This window comes from Adiantum capillus-veneris, chromosome 10 (assembly GCF_014529385.1).
Source record: "Adiantum capillus-veneris isolate H3 chromosome 10, ASM1452938v2, whole genome shotgun sequence".
In the NCBI taxonomy this organism is placed as follows: Eukaryota; Viridiplantae; Streptophyta; class Polypodiopsida; order Polypodiales; family Pteridaceae; genus Adiantum; species Adiantum capillus-veneris.
Genome location: NC_140940.1, coordinates 6473893 through 6490122, shown reverse-complemented (window position 1 = coordinate 6490122; position 16230 = coordinate 6473893). Strand labels below are relative to the sequence as shown.

The 16230-nt window shown below is 48.5% G+C and overlaps 1 protein-coding gene across 1 annotated transcript; it reads left to right on the top strand.

Annotated features, from left to right (window-relative positions):
* The first annotated feature begins 904 nt into the window (after nucleotides 1-904).
* On the top strand, nucleotides 905-15358 carry LOC147448403 (CRAL-TRIO domain-containing protein YKL091C-like). Its single transcript, XM_086521031.1, has 6 exons — nucleotides 905-1118; nucleotides 1820-2078; nucleotides 2152-2188; nucleotides 2274-2379; nucleotides 14665-14775; nucleotides 14999-15358. Exons 1-6 carry the CDS (start codon nucleotides 1017-1019, stop codon nucleotides 15146-15148), a joined length of 765 nt encoding a protein of 254 aa, XP_086377157.1. The 5' UTR covers nucleotides 905-1016; the 3' UTR covers nucleotides 15149-15358.
* The last annotated feature ends 872 nt before the right edge of the window (nucleotides 15359-16230 follow it).

Genomic DNA, 16230 nt, shown 5'->3' with positions numbered 1-16230 from the left:
CAACTCTACCAAAATCGGGAGAGTGGAGGCACCAAAGCAGTGTTTTTAGAAGACGACGAAAGCAAGCTTACATTTGCAAAAAGCTACCACGACGCCTGTGCAAATGCGCCCTAAGAGCTGAGTCGCGTTGGGCTGTGCTTGCTGGGGGCAAGGCAACATACTAGGTGGCATCTCTCTAGGAATTTTTGGGGAGAGATTTATAAGGAGTGGATGATGGTGATGTGCAACCTACTACAAATGAGGAATAGGAAAGGGTTTGTTAAAATATAGCGTAATACTTGTGTTTTTTGTAGTGCTAGTAGGGGCACTAGCTAGAAGTTTGAAGATGCCTCTTCATCTTCCAACTATTGAATTTTTTAAAGGTGGTGTCAATAGTAGTAGAAGATGGAGAGGGGAAAAGGGGGACACATTCGGAACACAAACACAATGCCTCTCTATAGTTTATAATCGTGTGCATTCATCAAATGGTGCAGCATGCACATTTGATGCGTGACGTCAATGGCTCAACACCACTCAGAGCTCTTCGCGCTACTGTTTTGGAACGTGTCCGCTATGATGATAGAATGGGCGAGGGGTCTACCCCGGTTGATTTCGCAGTGCAACGGACACACACTTCAACGAATGGCTTTTTGCCCCCTCAATGTCACACACGTCCGGACGGACGTGTGTGACGCAAGCCTACATAACTTCACATTCAATTTTTGGGTGAAGAATTTTCTAACTTGGCAAACTCAAGGATAGAAAATTTGTACGTTTGGAAAAATGATTTTTCCCGAACATTGTTGTGGGCCAAATGGACCTGAATTGCAAGACGACACCAACAAGGATTGTGCCTCGTGAGTGTGATTATTGTTGACAATTTCGTGTGTGCATTAAAACTGTACACGTGTAATGCCAATTATCTCGTCTCTCTCTCTCTCTCTCTCTCTCTCTCGACCTGCAGGCTCCAGCTACTCGAGAAGAGGAAAGAAGAGGAAGGAAGGAAGAGAGAGAGAGAGAGAGAGAGAGAGAGAGAGATGGAGACTACCCGGCATGACCTGGAGCTTGAGGATGATCAACAAGCCGAGGCTCTAGCGGCTGTGAAGGCATCTCTATTGATCGTGGATTCCAATGCACAGGTAGAGAGAGAGAGAGAGAGAGAGAGAGAGAGAGAGAGAGAGAGAGAGAGAGAGAGTTTTTTGTGTGGTTGAACGATGGGGGCACCTCATATTGGCAGCATTGAGGCCCTAGGTGGATCAGCATAAACCTGGAGAATGCATGTTTGCTCTGGCTATTTGAGTACCTATTTGATCGGCATTGTATAGGTGTCATTGTTCACGTGTGTAAGGAGAAGTACAAAGTAGGAAGAGCAAGCATACTTACACCAGCAATCAAGGTGTGATGTGTAGCACCATTTGCGTGTGAGCATTTGCACACACACATGTTTATGACATACCTATTGCACTCGCATACATGCTCGTATGGCAGAAATGGGGTTGCAGTCTATTGTGAAGGTTTTTTTAATACCACCTAAGAAGGTTTAACGTGTCAATGTGGATGTCTCCTGTCTCAACCGTCGGTCAACAATGTCATGAAGGCAAAGGAGCTAATTTCAGCTCCCACAAAAGCAGTGGCCTCTATTTCTAGTAGTGTGGCACAAAAGAAAACCACCAGATTCATTTATTAAACCATGTTTGCATTCATGCTTTTCACCACCTTTAGAATCTATGCTTGCCTTCTTTACACTATTCAAATTTTAACAATTAGAGTTAAATTCAATCCCCAAAACTTGTTATCAGGATTAAATACCCAAGCTTCAGTGACTTGTGTGCTTTTGCAGAGTTTGACTGACTCCGATTATTTGAGATTCTTACGGGCTCGAAACTTTGACAAAGAGAAAACTGTGAAGCTTTTGGTTCAGCATTTGAAGTGGAGGAGGTCATTTGTGTCATCAGGGTATATCAAAGAAGAAGAGATAGCGACAGAGCTTGAAAGGAAACAGATAATGTTGCAAGGTCATGACAAATTCGGTTGCTCTATTGCAATTGTACTCTCTGCAAGGCATGTAGCCTTCCATCGGGACTTTGAAGAGATAAAACGTATGTGTTTTGTCAGAAACCTTGTAAAGTGCGTTTTCGCTGTTGCTTTTTGTTGAGAATTAGTGGCTTGCAGGTCTTTTTGTGTATTGTTTTGACAAAGCAGCTGCCAGGTATGCTTCAAGCAGTTACTTTGGGAACTACAAACATTGCTTTTGCTTTACTTTAACCATGACATTCTTGATGCTTTGTTTGCAGCAATTTACACCCTCAAACTAAGTTCATGATAATACTAGACTTGGAAGGATGGGGATTGACAAATATGGACATTCGGGGTTACTTAGCAGTGCTTGAAATTTTACAGGTCATCAATCTATCTATATAACGCTCATGGATCTCTTTTAGATTTTGTACCCGTTCTTTTTAAAAAGACAAAAAACATAACCTTAGAGAAATCATAGCTTTATCTTTTACTTCACTCACCATCGCTGTTGCGTTTTGAGTTTGAGTGCACACACACACACACACACACACACACACACACACACACACACACACACACACACACACACACACAGATAGTGTCTTTCTTTACACATGGGTAGATCAACAGCTTTTTTCAATCGGTGACCATGCCCACACAGAGAGAGAGAGAGAGAGAGAGAGAGAGAGAGAGAGAGAGAGAGAGAGAGAGAGAGAGAGAGAGAGATGGTCCCTAGTGTGCAAGGAACCCCTCTGCAGCACGCACCCCTCGTGCTCTGCATGGGCCGTGCCCCCTACCATCCATTGCATCCTCGTCTATCCTACACGTTGCCCATCTCCAACCTCGTCACCCCTGCCTCGCAGCGTTGCCTTCTTCCAGTCATGATCTTGTGCTGTTGTTGGCCTCTACAAGTCCCGTATTCAGCATCGCGAGCCCTTGCCTTGCAGCATCCCCCTCTGTTGACCAAGACCACGTGCTGCCCGCCAGCCCTTGTAGAACTCGGTTTGCACTGCCTCCCCTTTTCGCTCTGTAGTCTGTGCTGAACCATGGCCTCGTTCGCCATCATCACGGTGCCGCTTCACCTTCGCCAACAATCGCTGTTTCTACTCAGAGAAGGTTGCTTGCTCGACCTCGCCTGTCATGTGCACATGGCTCTGTGTGCCATGTGGACATGCTTCATCGTCTTCCAGAGCCAATTTTCCCCTTCTTCCTAGATAGGAGTGTCTAGAATCCTAGGAGGATTAGTACCGGCAATTTTGTGAGCTTGTTCGCAGGACTTGCATGTCCGAACGAGTCCATTAGATTAGGTTTTCTAGTAAATGGATTGTACATGCGTTTTTGATAGATTTAATTATAGGACATGGGCATCTGGCATGATGTGCATATAGTTTTAGGTTGGAGCAACGAGCCATTCCTCGTGTCGATCAAATTCCCGGGTGGACAGAGGTATGACAGTTTTCGGGGTGAAATTGACTCCCCGGTCAAACTTATTAATAAATCATTTTTATGATTTATTTTATTGGGTTTGGTGGATAGTTTGCCCTACCTAAGCCTAAGGGAGTATATAACTCAAAATTCAGTCCTATAAAGGGAATGGGCAGCCAAGCATTTGAATTTTGAACAAGTTGCAGATCACCTAGTGCTAGCCAAAAGAGCAGATCAGCCTCAACATTTTTGTAGAGCATCAGATCAATGCCAGCTTTTTCAGATCAGTGCCAACGTTTTCAGATCAGCAGCCCGCGTTTTCAGATTTCAGCCCTTTTCTATCGCCAAAAACGGCCTAGATATGCCTTCGCGATCTCCCCGTTGCGGTCCGGTACTTCAGCAGCCTCTCTAGCCTCCCCTCGGCCATTCCCTCAGCGGCATTGAGTGCTCCATTGTTGTCCATCATTGGCAATGTCGAGATCTGCTTTTTCAGCCCTTCATTCCTATCATATCGGGAGAGAAATTCAGCCCCAAATCTTCCCCGTGGTGGCCATCCGCATTCCCACATCGAGAAGGATCCAAAGGTGCATCAACAGCCCCGAAGGTGCCTCATCTTGAGGAGTTACCGTGGCGATAGTCATCATTTGAGTCAGTAGAGTCTGCACTTGAGGTATTGCATATGTGTACATTCCTTTTATGAATCAAAAGCAAATATCACATCGGCAACGGTGTGGGAGGTCCTTGAGTGGGTTGGTTGGGTATCATAAGACGGGCACCACGTGCCAATAGAAAAGAATAGACTGAATAGACTTTTAGCACTTCAATAACAAGTGAACTAAAAGAGAGAGAGACGATACGCGACACGGAGTGGCGGGATTCCACCCCAGAGAGTATTGGTCCCAAACCTTGGCGCCCCTTTCGGTATTTCTTTATATTGCATCAACACAGTACAAGCTTGTACTCCAGACTCTGCACCTTCTCCAAGAAGCATGCCAGAGAATGAGCCCTAACCTCATATTTAAAGGCCCTTGGCCTGAAAAGCAATTACAGTGAAAAGCCTTCAAAACTCAAAAGCTCCTGGTCCAAAAAGCAATGCCAAAGCTGCGAGCTTTTCGTAAATCGCATTGGTGTCCGTACACCAGGCCACGTGTCAGCTGGCCACGTCAGTAAATCAGGGTTAGGATTAGGGTTAGGCTTTCTGATTTTAGGATTAGGATTTTGGGCAGAATTAGGGTTTCGGTTAGAATTAGGGTTTTTGATTTTAGGGTTAGGGTTTCAGCAGAATTAGGGTTTCGACATGTCAGCAGTTTGTTACATCTCCCATTCTTGAAAGAGAACAATCGTCCGTGATTACAGCATATCTGCAAAACAACTCAAGTTAGCTCAAAAATTTCCGACGGTCATTCCAAGGGACAATCAGTTTGCTCTTTTTATTAGGGAGTTAGCTTGTCCTTTCTGCTCTTTTGATCAAGGAGTTAGCTTCTCCTTTTGTCCAGATCGGAACTCTTGATATTCGGCGTAGTAAAATTAGCCATCACACCCAGACCGTACTGATCTTCCACGGGTGTCTTGATGCACTAAAATTATATACCCAGGCAATCTCATCCAATTAGGATATTCAGTAATTGGCACATCACAATGCAACACAAATGCGTACATATGCATGTTACAAGACACAACAAACAACGCCGTTGAGCACTCCCCTGAGACAAACGGTCTGCGGTATGAAGCTACTCAACAACTACCTCGTCACTCCCCCCGCAAATAACCTAAAAAGGTCCGGGCCATGAGCTCAGAGAACTGTACGACCAAACGCTCCCCAGACCGTAGTCTGCGTCGCTTGGAGGTTCAAGCATACAACGGAACACTCCCCAGGCATCGGCCTTGCGACGTTCTGAGGTTTTCAAACATACAACAAAACGCTCCCCAGACATCGGCCTGCGTCGTTTCGAGGTTCAAACAACACAAAAACAGTATTTCTCACTTCTCCACCCGGGAGTAAAATCACCAATCATTGGAACCAGTATCAAACCAGAGTCAAACAATTCAAATCGGCACCAAAACAGGTTCAAAACAGATACCATCCATTTCAAACAAATTCCAAACAGGATCACCAAACAAGATCAAACAGAATTCAAACTTAAAAAGAAATCTCGACATCAGCAGAGCTCGAAAAGTCGATTGACTTTCCATCCTGAAACCTGCACCAAAAATTAGGGTTAGGTTTCTTCCATGAGGTCGTAGCCGAGCACAGCATGGTCCATCAGCTCTTGGACAGACAATGTTTCTTTGGCGACGATGGTAGTCCCAAGAGATAGCAATCACACCGAACCTCCAAGGTCATCTGCTCGTGAAGAGACATCTATTGAGAGATGTCGAGAAATTTCAAGTTATAATCTGCTAGGGTTTCCATGGCAAGCATTTCAGGATACCCCACTCTGCCAGAAGTTGCACTCGGAAGGAAGTTGTTAGAAACCATATAACTTCGGACAATTTTTTTTCTTGAAAGCTTGCCAAGTACTTGGAGTGTGCGGCTTGGTAGCTATAGACATCAACATCTGCATGGCACTTACTGCTTTTGAGAAAAACTGACTCGAAACAAATATCGGATCCTTCTTTGCAAGTGATCTTAATGGCTTATGCCCTGTAAGACATGAGCGGTGAAGACGAGAGCGCGCCCGATGCACGATGAAGTAAGGGTGGGAGTGGCTAATAAGTCCGGGTCGGAGGGCGAAGATACCTCAAATAAAATTCCAAAAAAAAGCTCTGTCTTCTCTTTTGTAGGACCGGTATTCTTTCAGAAAAGCACACGCCTGATGCTCTGATACCACTGTCACAAGACGGGCACCACGTGCCAATAGAAGAGAACAGACTGAACACACTTTTAACACTTCAATAACAAGTGAACTAAAAGTGAGAGAGACGATACGCGACACGGAGTGGCGGAATTTCACCCCAGAGAGTATTGGCCCCAACCCTTGGCGCCCTTTTCGGTATTTCTTTATATTGCATCAACACAGTATAAGCCGGTACTCTAGACTCTGCACCTTCTCCAGGAAGCGTGCCAGAGAATGAGCCCTAACCTCATATTTAAAGGCCCTTGGCCTAAAAAGCAATTACAGTGAAAAGCCTTCAAAACTCAAAAGCTCCTGGTCCAAAAAGCAATGCCAAAAGCTGCGAGCTTTTCATAAATCGCGCTGGTGTCCATACAGCAGGCCACGTGTCAGCCCGCCACGTTTGTAAATCAGGGTTAGGGTTTCTGTTTCGGATTTTAGGGTTAGGGTTTCGGGCAGAATTAGGGTTTTTGATTTTAGGGTTAGGGTTTTAGCAGAATTAGGGTTTCGACACGTCAACAGTTTGTTACATTAGGACCTCTTTGGGTGTCATTCTCCTCCTCTGTTTCTCTTTCCCCTACACATCTCTACCGTACTCTCTCATTCCCTTTCTTCAGGGAAAGGTAAATGGGACCATCATTCAAGCTAATAGGAATCACTAATGCAAGGAAAGAAAGAAAAGGATTTGTGGAAGTGTAAAATGTGGATCTTCACCATTTCAATTTAGTTGCATCTGACATTGGTATCAAAGCTTTGAAGATTTTGCACTGATCCCCAAAAGTTTTTTTTCTCTCTTGTGTTTTTTGTGTTGGCAGCCCTTCGGTGTATACTCCTCTCTCTCTTGAAACGGCAGGCCTACCATTGCATGTAGGACCGTGCGCCTTGAGCGTTGGAAAATAGCAACCAATTGTATACCAGGTGTTGCATGCGGGGTGTGCCGACGAGGGGTTAGATAGTCTCCCAAAGATTAGTCTGCAACCTTCCTTGAACCAAGAGCGGAAATCCTTGCATGATGGTCAAGACTCGTAGCGGTATGGAGACCTTCATCAATTAAGAAGGCGAGCAAGTCCCACCTACAGATCCTCCCATGGGCCCTCCTGTTGCCCCTCCCTCTTTGTCACCAAATCCCATGAATGCTATGATGCCCATGATGATGCGGCAAGACGAAGCTCGGCGACGAGATTCAAGGGGAGGGCCGGCGTCACAGAGTCTTAGTAGAGGTGACACAGGTTACTGAGTGTTGTTTTTAGAGGATTAGAGTTGTGGGCATGTGTGGGAGGACTTGTGTCATCGATCTTGACCAAGCAGATCTTGAGTCAGGACACTGGCGGCTTTGGGCGTGGGAGAGCCGCCCTCTGGTACAAGTGTAGTGGTACCAAGGAGTGGTTCTGGTGGGATCCTTTCTCTTTAGCGACCACCCAAGGACTCCCTTTTTCCAGTACACAGCTCGTTTGGGGCGACACATACTGATAGCACCGAGAGAGGCTCGCCCAACTGCCGCACTTCACTGGCAGGAGGAGGGTCTCACGGCTGAGTTCTTGTCAGTTTTTTGGGAGCGGTTGTGGGACAGCAGGCAACGGAGGAGAATTACTATTTTTAGTGGCTGGCAGCGCACAAGGCTGCAGCAGTTGGGAGTTGGTTGGTACATAGCGGCTTCTCGGTAGCATGTGTAGCGTGTGGCCATCTTGTGGAGAGTCAACGACATTGTTTGTGGGATTGCCCCATGGCATAACAGGTTTGACTTCCAGTTCTCCGGGTGATGCCAGCCCTCTCTACAGCCCGACGATACACTTGGGGTGCTGCAGCTTGGTCCTTTCTCACATGCCCAGCACTCCACTTTGAGCTTGGTCCACTCTCACAGGCCCCACACTCCACTTTGAGCTGGCTTCCACTAGTAAGATGATCGTGATCTAGGAGGGTCGACCTACACTAAAGCTTGCCACAGAGCTCATCCCTCAATAGTGGTGTAGTGACAGAGAGTGGTGTTGGGAGCTCATTTGCGGCCTGACACTCTGGTCATTTGGTGGGCCTGCTGCTTCCGTGCTGCTTCCGCATCTTCGAGGCTCGGCCTGTTCCACCGGCAGAGACTGTTCGGGACCTTTGGCTGGAGTTGATACACACACTTAGGGGTGAGTTTGAGAGACTTCAGGGCAGCTCCGACCGCACGAGGGAGCGTCGAGAGGCTTTCTTGGGACTATGGCACGGAGGGCCTTTCTTCACCATGGTTCAGGGTGTGCCTGGATGGCACTGCAGGCCACCAACGTGGATTTTTCCTCCTCCCATCTCGTGATTTAGCCTTCATTGTACATTTTTTTTCTCATTGGGAGGGTCTCCTCATTTTTCTGTTGTAGCTCTCTCTTGTAGAGGTGGTTTGTAGCCTTGGGGCAGTTCTCATTTTTTTTTTTCCCAAGAAAAAGATCCTTCTATTAGTTAATGAAAACTGCCCATAGGGCTACATCCACCTCTGCAGGAGAGGGCTACAACAACCATGATGGGGAGACTCTCCCAATGAAAAAACAGCATATATACAATGAGGCTAAATCAAGAGATGGGAGGAGGGAAGAGCCACACAGGTGGACAGTAGTGCCATCTGAGCACCCCCTGGACAATGGTGTAGAAAGGCCCAGGGCGCCAGAGTCGAAGGAAAGCCTTGCGGCGCTCCCGCATGCGGTCGGAGCTGCCCTGTAGTCTCTCAAGCTGTCCTCTGAGAGTATGGATCAGCTCTAGCCAAAAGTCACGAACAGTCTCTGCTGGTGGCACAGGGCGAGCCTCAAAGATGCGAAAACAGCGGGCCCGCCAGATGAACCAGAGAGCTAGGCCGCTGATGAGCTCCCAACACTCCTCTCTCTCACTGCACCACTCCTGTGGAGTAAGATCTGTTGCAGGCTGGACTGTAGGTCGCCCTCCCTGAATCACTATCATCCTGCTGGTGGAAGATAGCTCAAACTGAAGTGCCGGGCCCGTGATGGTGGACTAAGCCGCTGCCCCCCCAAGTGTACTGTCGAGCCGTGGAGAGGGCAGGCATGAGCTGAAGAACTCATAGCCACACCTGCTGGGCCGAGGGACAGTCCCAAAGACAGTGACGCTGACTCTCCACCAACTGGTCACAGGCTGCACATACGGCCGAGAGACCACTATGCACAAGCCAGATCCCTACTGCTGTGGCTCTGTGTGCAACCAGCCACTGGAACAAAGTGACGCGCCTCAGCTCTGGAGTCCCACACCCTCTGCCAAAAAGCTGCCAAGAACACGACTGTGAGGCCCTCCTCCTGCCAATGACGTGCTGCAGCGGGGTGGGCCTCTCTTTGTGCTGCAAGTATATGACGTCCAAGCCGAACAGTGTACTGAAAGAAGGGGACTCCTGGGCGGTCTGCAGAAGAGAAGGGGTCCCTCCATAGCCACTCACCAGGATCCCACTGTACTCGTGCCAGTCGACAACACTCCCAAGCCCAAAGCCTCCAGTGTCCTGTCTCAAGAGCTGCTGGGTCAGGGTCTATGACGCAAGTCCTCCCACAGATGCCCACAACTCGGATCCTTTGGAAACAGCACTCTGCTACCTGCGGGGCCTCTACTGCAACTCGTTGTAATCGTCCCCTACCCTGAAGCTCGAAGAACAGGGCTGGGACAGTCTCTGAGCAAGCCCTGACTGAAATGAGAACCTCCAGTCGTGTGAAGGCTCCCATCCACCGGGGTGCTACTGGCTCGAGAGGCGTGAGCCACTCAGCTGGAACTGGCTCTGAGATGTCCTGACACATGCTCTGCACCCCTCTCATGCCCTGTAGCTGGACAGCCTTCACCTCCTCTGACAAACCTGTGAATTCTAGCCAGTCACCTAGAGAGTGCGCTGGACCTGTTGCCATGGGACCCCAAGAAACATGAGGCCGACTCCCAACCAAGTGGCCTCTCTGAGTGCTAACCATGGGGTTCCAGACGAGGGGCTGCCATGGGCGCTCCTCCGTGCACGTCGGCTGTCTCTGCTCTAGGCCACGCCGTAAGAGCTCCCAAGATCGAAGCAAACTCACAGCGAATCGGTCCTCCAGTCTCCTGCTCAAACCAACTCGGTGCAACTCTGTAAAGATCCATCTGGTCGAAGGTTGGCAAGGGCCTCCTGACTGAGGCACCCTGGCACGAAGCCTCTGCAGCAAGAACTCCTTCCAGGGCTCCTCGCCTGGAAGAAGTCCTCTGATGACGAACTTCCCAAGAAGGGCTCTGCTCTGCTGTGCTGGGTCAATGATCCCAAGGCCTCCCTGAGAACAAGGAAGTGTGATGACCGACCAAGCCACCTTGGCACGGGCAATTTGAGTGTCGCGACCTGACCAAAGGAAGTTCCTGATCAGCCTCTCTACCTGGCTGATACAAGAACTCGAGAAGATCCAGCAAGAAGTGATGTACCACATAGTCGCCAACAACACCTGGTTGGCAACTACTACTCTACCAGCCAGCGAAAGTCGTGTTGAGCTCCAATGTAACAGCTTTCTCGTGATGGACAGGAGAAGAGGAGCAATCTGCTGCTCGGGGGACAAGTCCAAACCAACCTGACAACCCAAGTACCGAACTACAGTCCTTGGAGGAATCCACCTGAAACCCTCTCCTGGCATCCAATCTGGCACAGGAGCACTGCCAACCGAGAAAGCCACTGTCCTTCTCCAGTTGATCAGCGCGCCCGATGCACAGCAGAAGGTCTCCAAAGCCTGCTCACATCTGTGTAAATTGGCCTCCTGGCCCTCTAAGTACAAGGCTGAGTCGTCGGCAAACTCAGCGTCCAGAAGCTCATCTCCCCGTATAGGGAGTGCTAAGCCCCTCAGACCAACCTGCTGTGACACCAAAAATCTGCTCATCGCCTCCGTATAGAACAGAAAGAGAAAGGGGGCAAGAGGACAACCCTGTCTGACCGATCGTGTGAGCATGAAGCGCTCACCTCTACCTCTTGCCAAAAGCACCTGACTGTGAGCCTGTATGTACAAAGCTGACACCCCTCTGATCCAAGCATCTGAGAAGCCCATCCTGCGTAGCGTGCCCTCTAGAAAGTCCCAGTCAACTCTGTCGTATGCCTTCTCAAAATCGAGAAGAAGAATCACAAGGTCCTCCCCACGGAGTTGTGCCAGGGCAAAAGCCTCCCAGAAAGTGAAGATGTTGTCAAGGATACTGCGTTCCTTGACAAAACCTGTCTGAGTCCCATGTATAAGGCTCTCCAAAAGTGGCTGAATCCTCAAACTCAGAGCCTTGGCAAGAATTTTGTAGGCTGAGTTGAGGATGGTGATGGGGCGCCACTGTCGAATCTCATCCAAGGAGCCACCCTCCTTTGGAATGAGGTAAATCAGGCCCTCACTCATGCTATCCGGCTTCACTCCTGTGTGCAGAATGTACTGAAAGGCACTACAAAGATCTGGGCCAAGCAGGTCCTAGTACTCCAAGAGGAAGCTGAGAGTCAGCCCATCCTCACCTGGACAGTTACTACGAGGGAGGGCCCTAAGAGCCGTGTGCAACTCCTCAAGCTGAAGAGGTATCTCTAGCCTCTGGCGCATCTCCTCAGTCACAAGACAAGGCATCTGTGTCCAAACCTGCTCCCTGCATGCATCCTGTCTCTCTGACTGGGGCTCAACCGATAGTAACTCACGGTAAAAGTCAGTAGCAACTGCACGCATATCCTCGGGCTCACAAACAACTGACCCATCGGGTCTCCTCAACTGATTGACCTTGGCATGCAAGTGGCGAGGTCCCACTGTCTCAGAAAAAGCACCTGTCACTCTGTCACCCACCTGAGTCCACTGAGATGCCTGTCGGTGAAAGGCAAACTCATGGTGCCTCTCCTCTGTGCAAGCAAGCTTCTGTCGAGCCTGCTGTAACTGCTCCTCCAACCATGGACTGTCTGGATGCTGCTCTTGCCTCTGTAGTGAAGCAATGCCTCGTCTGAGACGCTGCTCCTCCTCTCTTGCTGCAGCTCGTCGAGCTAGAGACTCCTGGAGAAAAAAGTGGCTAAGCTGAGCTAGGCCTAAGGCCACTCTGTCTGCAGGTAGAGCCTGGCTGTCCATGCCCTCTGTCCAGAGAGCCTCTACCCTCTCTCTGAGTGCTGAGTCGAACAAGACCCGCTCTGGGATGCGAAGCATCGTGCTCCCACTCCTCTGCCTGTCTTCCACTGTGAGGATCACTGGTGCATGGTCCGAGAAGGATGTCCCTGCCAGGATGCCCACTGATCCCCCCAAGTCACTGAAGTGGTCACTAGTGTAGAAGCGATCTATCCGCGATAGATTCACTCCTCCCACTCTGCGGTCCGATCTAGAGAAGGCAAGACTCTCTGGAGGTCTCACAAAGCCAGAATGCTGCCATGTATCCGAGACCCTCAAAGTCATACACAACCTCTCCCAAGCTGCTAACTCGACTCCATGCACAGTAGCATGGGAGAGAAGTGGAAGGTACTCCCTCCGTAAACCTGGAAAGCAGACTGAGATGGGGATGTCTGCCTCCTCTACTAGCACATCCGAAGTCGGGTCAAAACCATGTCGCCACTGTCGAAAGTGGGCGCGTGATGCTCGGATGGCCAGTGGACTCATAGCTATGACCTTGGAGGCCATCTCGGAAGTCTCGAACTCGATCTGGTAGTACCCCCGTTCGAGAATCTGGACATCCAAGATCTTGCCCACCTCTGCGAGAAGGCGGGCCTGGAGAAGGTCTCGCAGCTCTCCTCTGCTAGGACGGGTGCCGAGAACCTTGCAGATGACAGAAGTCGCCTGCAAGCGCTCTACCTCTGCGGCAAGGCTTGCTTGCTCTGTCGGCAAAAGAGCAAGTCGAATGGTGGGTTCAGCGGGATCGGGCGAGGGGCCTTCAGGCGAGTCCCTCTGTGGCGGAGCTGGAGCCTCCATCTGTGTCTATTGCTGAGTCGAAGAAGCGGATGGTGAAGAAAATCTGCAACCGAGTACGCCTAGCACTTGTCCGAAGAAGAAGTGTTGCAGAGCCAGGTGTAGAAGACCTTTGGGAACGAAGAGGACAAAGGGGGGGGGGATGGGGGGGTGGATAAAGTGGCGGGGGGAGTTCAAGAGGCTGCGGGGGGGGGGGGGGGGGGGGGGGGGGGGGGGGGGGGGGAGAGGGAGAAATGACCAGGGAATGGGGGGCAGCGGACGGGCTTGGGGGCAGCTAGGGGCGAGGGCGGCGGGCAGCAGAGGGCAAGGGTGGCGGGCTGGGCTGGGCGAGGGAGGCAGCGCGAGGGCGAGGGGGGGCAGCGCGGGGGCTGGAGGTAGCGCGAGGGCGAGAGAGAGGGGGGTGAGGGGGAGTGATGGCGCAACGGGGGGGGGGGGGGGGGGAGCGTGCAGCAGCAGCGAGCGTTTCTCAAGAGCGGCAGTTCTCATTAACTAATGGAAGGATCTCTTTTCTTGCAAAAAAAGATCTACTGCAACACGTGAGAAATTGCAAATAATTGAGCAAACTTGAATATACATACATACATACATACATACAAACACACACACACACACACACACACACACACACACACACACACATATATATATATATATATATATATATAGGGGAGAGAGAGAGAGAGAGAGAGAGAGAGAGAGAGAGAGAGAGAGAGAGAGAGAGAGAGAGAGAGAGACATGGCACAGTGGAGTTCCACGACCAGATGCACTGGCCTCAAAGACTCGTGCCCCTTTTCGGTGTTTCTTTATTATTGTGCTTCCAAAGGTACAATGTTTGAGAGTCCTTCTCTCAGTGCTCCCAAGCTGATTTGGGAAGAAGCGAGGCCTTGGGCACACTTATAGAGGCCCTTGGTCTAACTCAAAAGCAGTTACATAAAAAGCTTCAATTCTAAAAGCTGTAGGGCCAAAAACTAGCGCCCAAAAAGCCTAGTGCAAATTGCGGTTCGGCTTGCCACGTCAGCAGTGCAAATTGCGACACATCTGTACAGGATGCCATGTCAGCATCTCCACACAATTTTTAGGTCATGCTTTATTTTAATAGGGTTTAGGCCCCTCGGCCAATTCTGATAAGTTGGTAGGGTTAGGTTTTCAACCCTAACCCCCTTTTGGCCACTTGGCCAAATTCTATAAGTTTGGTACAACTTCTTCTGCTTCTTTTCACTTGGGTTTAGGCTCCTCGGCCGGGTTCTGCCATGCCATGTCAGACACTATTGTACTTCTCTCATTAAGTAAAAGGAACCTGACTGAGCACTCATCTTGAATTATCACCTTAAATCACTTCGGCTCCCCATTACACCATTGGATGGTGTGCTTTACCCCACAGTGCGGCTCGTATCATGGTGGATGCTTTGGCGAGATAGGTGAAAATGTGTGTGTGTGTGTGTGTGTGTGTGTATGTTCGAACTAGTAAGTGTTTATGAGCATAATTCTGTACCAGTATGTGTGTGTTCTTAACAACAAGTGACACAGTTTGTTTCTTTTAAAATGTGCAGAACCAATTTCCCGAGCGCCTGAGAAAGTTATTTATACTGCACGTCCCATATTTGTTTTGGGGAGCTTGGAAAGTTGTTTCCCCATTTATTGACAAAGTTACAAGAGAAAAGGTTTGGTGCTCTTTCCATATGATTTCATAAAGTTTGTCCATGTTTCTTGGTTAAATGCTGGTAATGACTTTAAAAACTTGCATCACCATGAGGACGAGGACTTGGACTTGTATACTGCAAGGTTGAAACAATAGCTGCTCTTTAAATCAAGTAAACAAATAATCTGTGTTAAGTTCTGAATGTTTGGTAAGTAATAAATGATTGTATTTTTTTCTGTTCGTAGATTGTTTTTGTAGATGACAAGCACTTGAAGGAAACATTATTGGCGGAGGTTGAGAAAGATCAACTTCCAACAATTTACGGTGGAGTGCAAGATTTGCTACCAATTCAAGATTGTGTAGTCCCTAATTGGCCCCCGAGCACCATAGCCTAGTCATTGGTGCTGTTTTGTGCAAGTTACCTAATCCCAAAGTTTGATATTTATCTCACTAACAAGCTGATGGAGGTAGAACTTGAAGTACTTGCGATTAGCGCCTGGTGTTGTGATCTCCACATTGATTTATTGACACTCACAAAAAGGACAAAATGTCCACAATCTGTAATTGTAGCTTGAAAGATTTAGCAAGGGAGTATTAATGGCTTCTATGGAGAATTGTTTTGAATGGTTCTGTGCAATTCATGTGAGCATATTTATATAAGATGAAGCAAGCTACTTTTTTTTCTCAGCATGAGAATTGCAACAAGGAGGTTACACATCCTTGTTTTCAGATAAGCACCCATCCTGTTCGTGAACTGGGTGTGAAGTAAGATCATGGGAAGCTGAAAGTGTTACAACTTTCTTAAAAGCTATCAAATTGGTTAAACAATCGCTTTGGAGCGGGGGCGTTGCGAGTTCTATTTCTTCCTATCCCATTTTTTTGTCCCGAAAGGAGTCAATTGATGTTGGGTGCTACATATTGCCCTTTGAATATCAATGAATTGTTGGTAGAGAAGAAATGGATAAGCGTGTGCCATATTTGGGCAGCCATTGTGTATGCATATGGGAGCCCATCTCAAAACGAGAGACTCTCGATTGGCAAACTCGTACATTTGCCACTGGAATGATCCCAGCAATGGTGAGACAAGATACATCTGACCAGAGTATATACTTTTGAACACTACTTGCACCATCGCAAATAAGGCATTCCTCGTGGTCCAATATGCCATTAAACCTAGTAATGAAGCATGTCTAGAAACATTTTGTACATTTTCCATAGCAATGGCCTTATCAATAGTGAGAGAAGATACAATCCAAAGCAAAATGGCTCTCAACCAGGATACGTGCTTTTAAACACCATTTCCACCATGAAAAATTAGGGCATTCCTCATGGTCCAACTATGAAAGTAACCCTAGTAATGAAGCATAGAAAAAAGCAGCTGAAGAGTCACCATCAACATGAAAGGGGATAATGAAACAAAAGACCTGCATCTTTTGGGCAAGTAAGCGAAAAGAAAAAAAATGCTAGAGGAAAGATG

Coding starts and splice junctions, on each gene's coding strand:
- LOC147448403 (XM_086521031.1), top strand. CDS start 1,017: ATGGAGACTACCCGGCATGACCTGGAGCTTGAGGATGATCAACAAGCC. Junction 2,079..2,151: donor GGACTTTGAAGAGATAAAAC/GTATGTGTTTTG, acceptor AGTGGCTTGCAG/GTCTTTTTGTGTATTGTTTT. Junction 2,380..14,664: donor CAGTGCTTGAAATTTTACAG/GTCATCAATCTA, acceptor TAAAATGTGCAG/AACCAATTTCCCGAGCGCCT.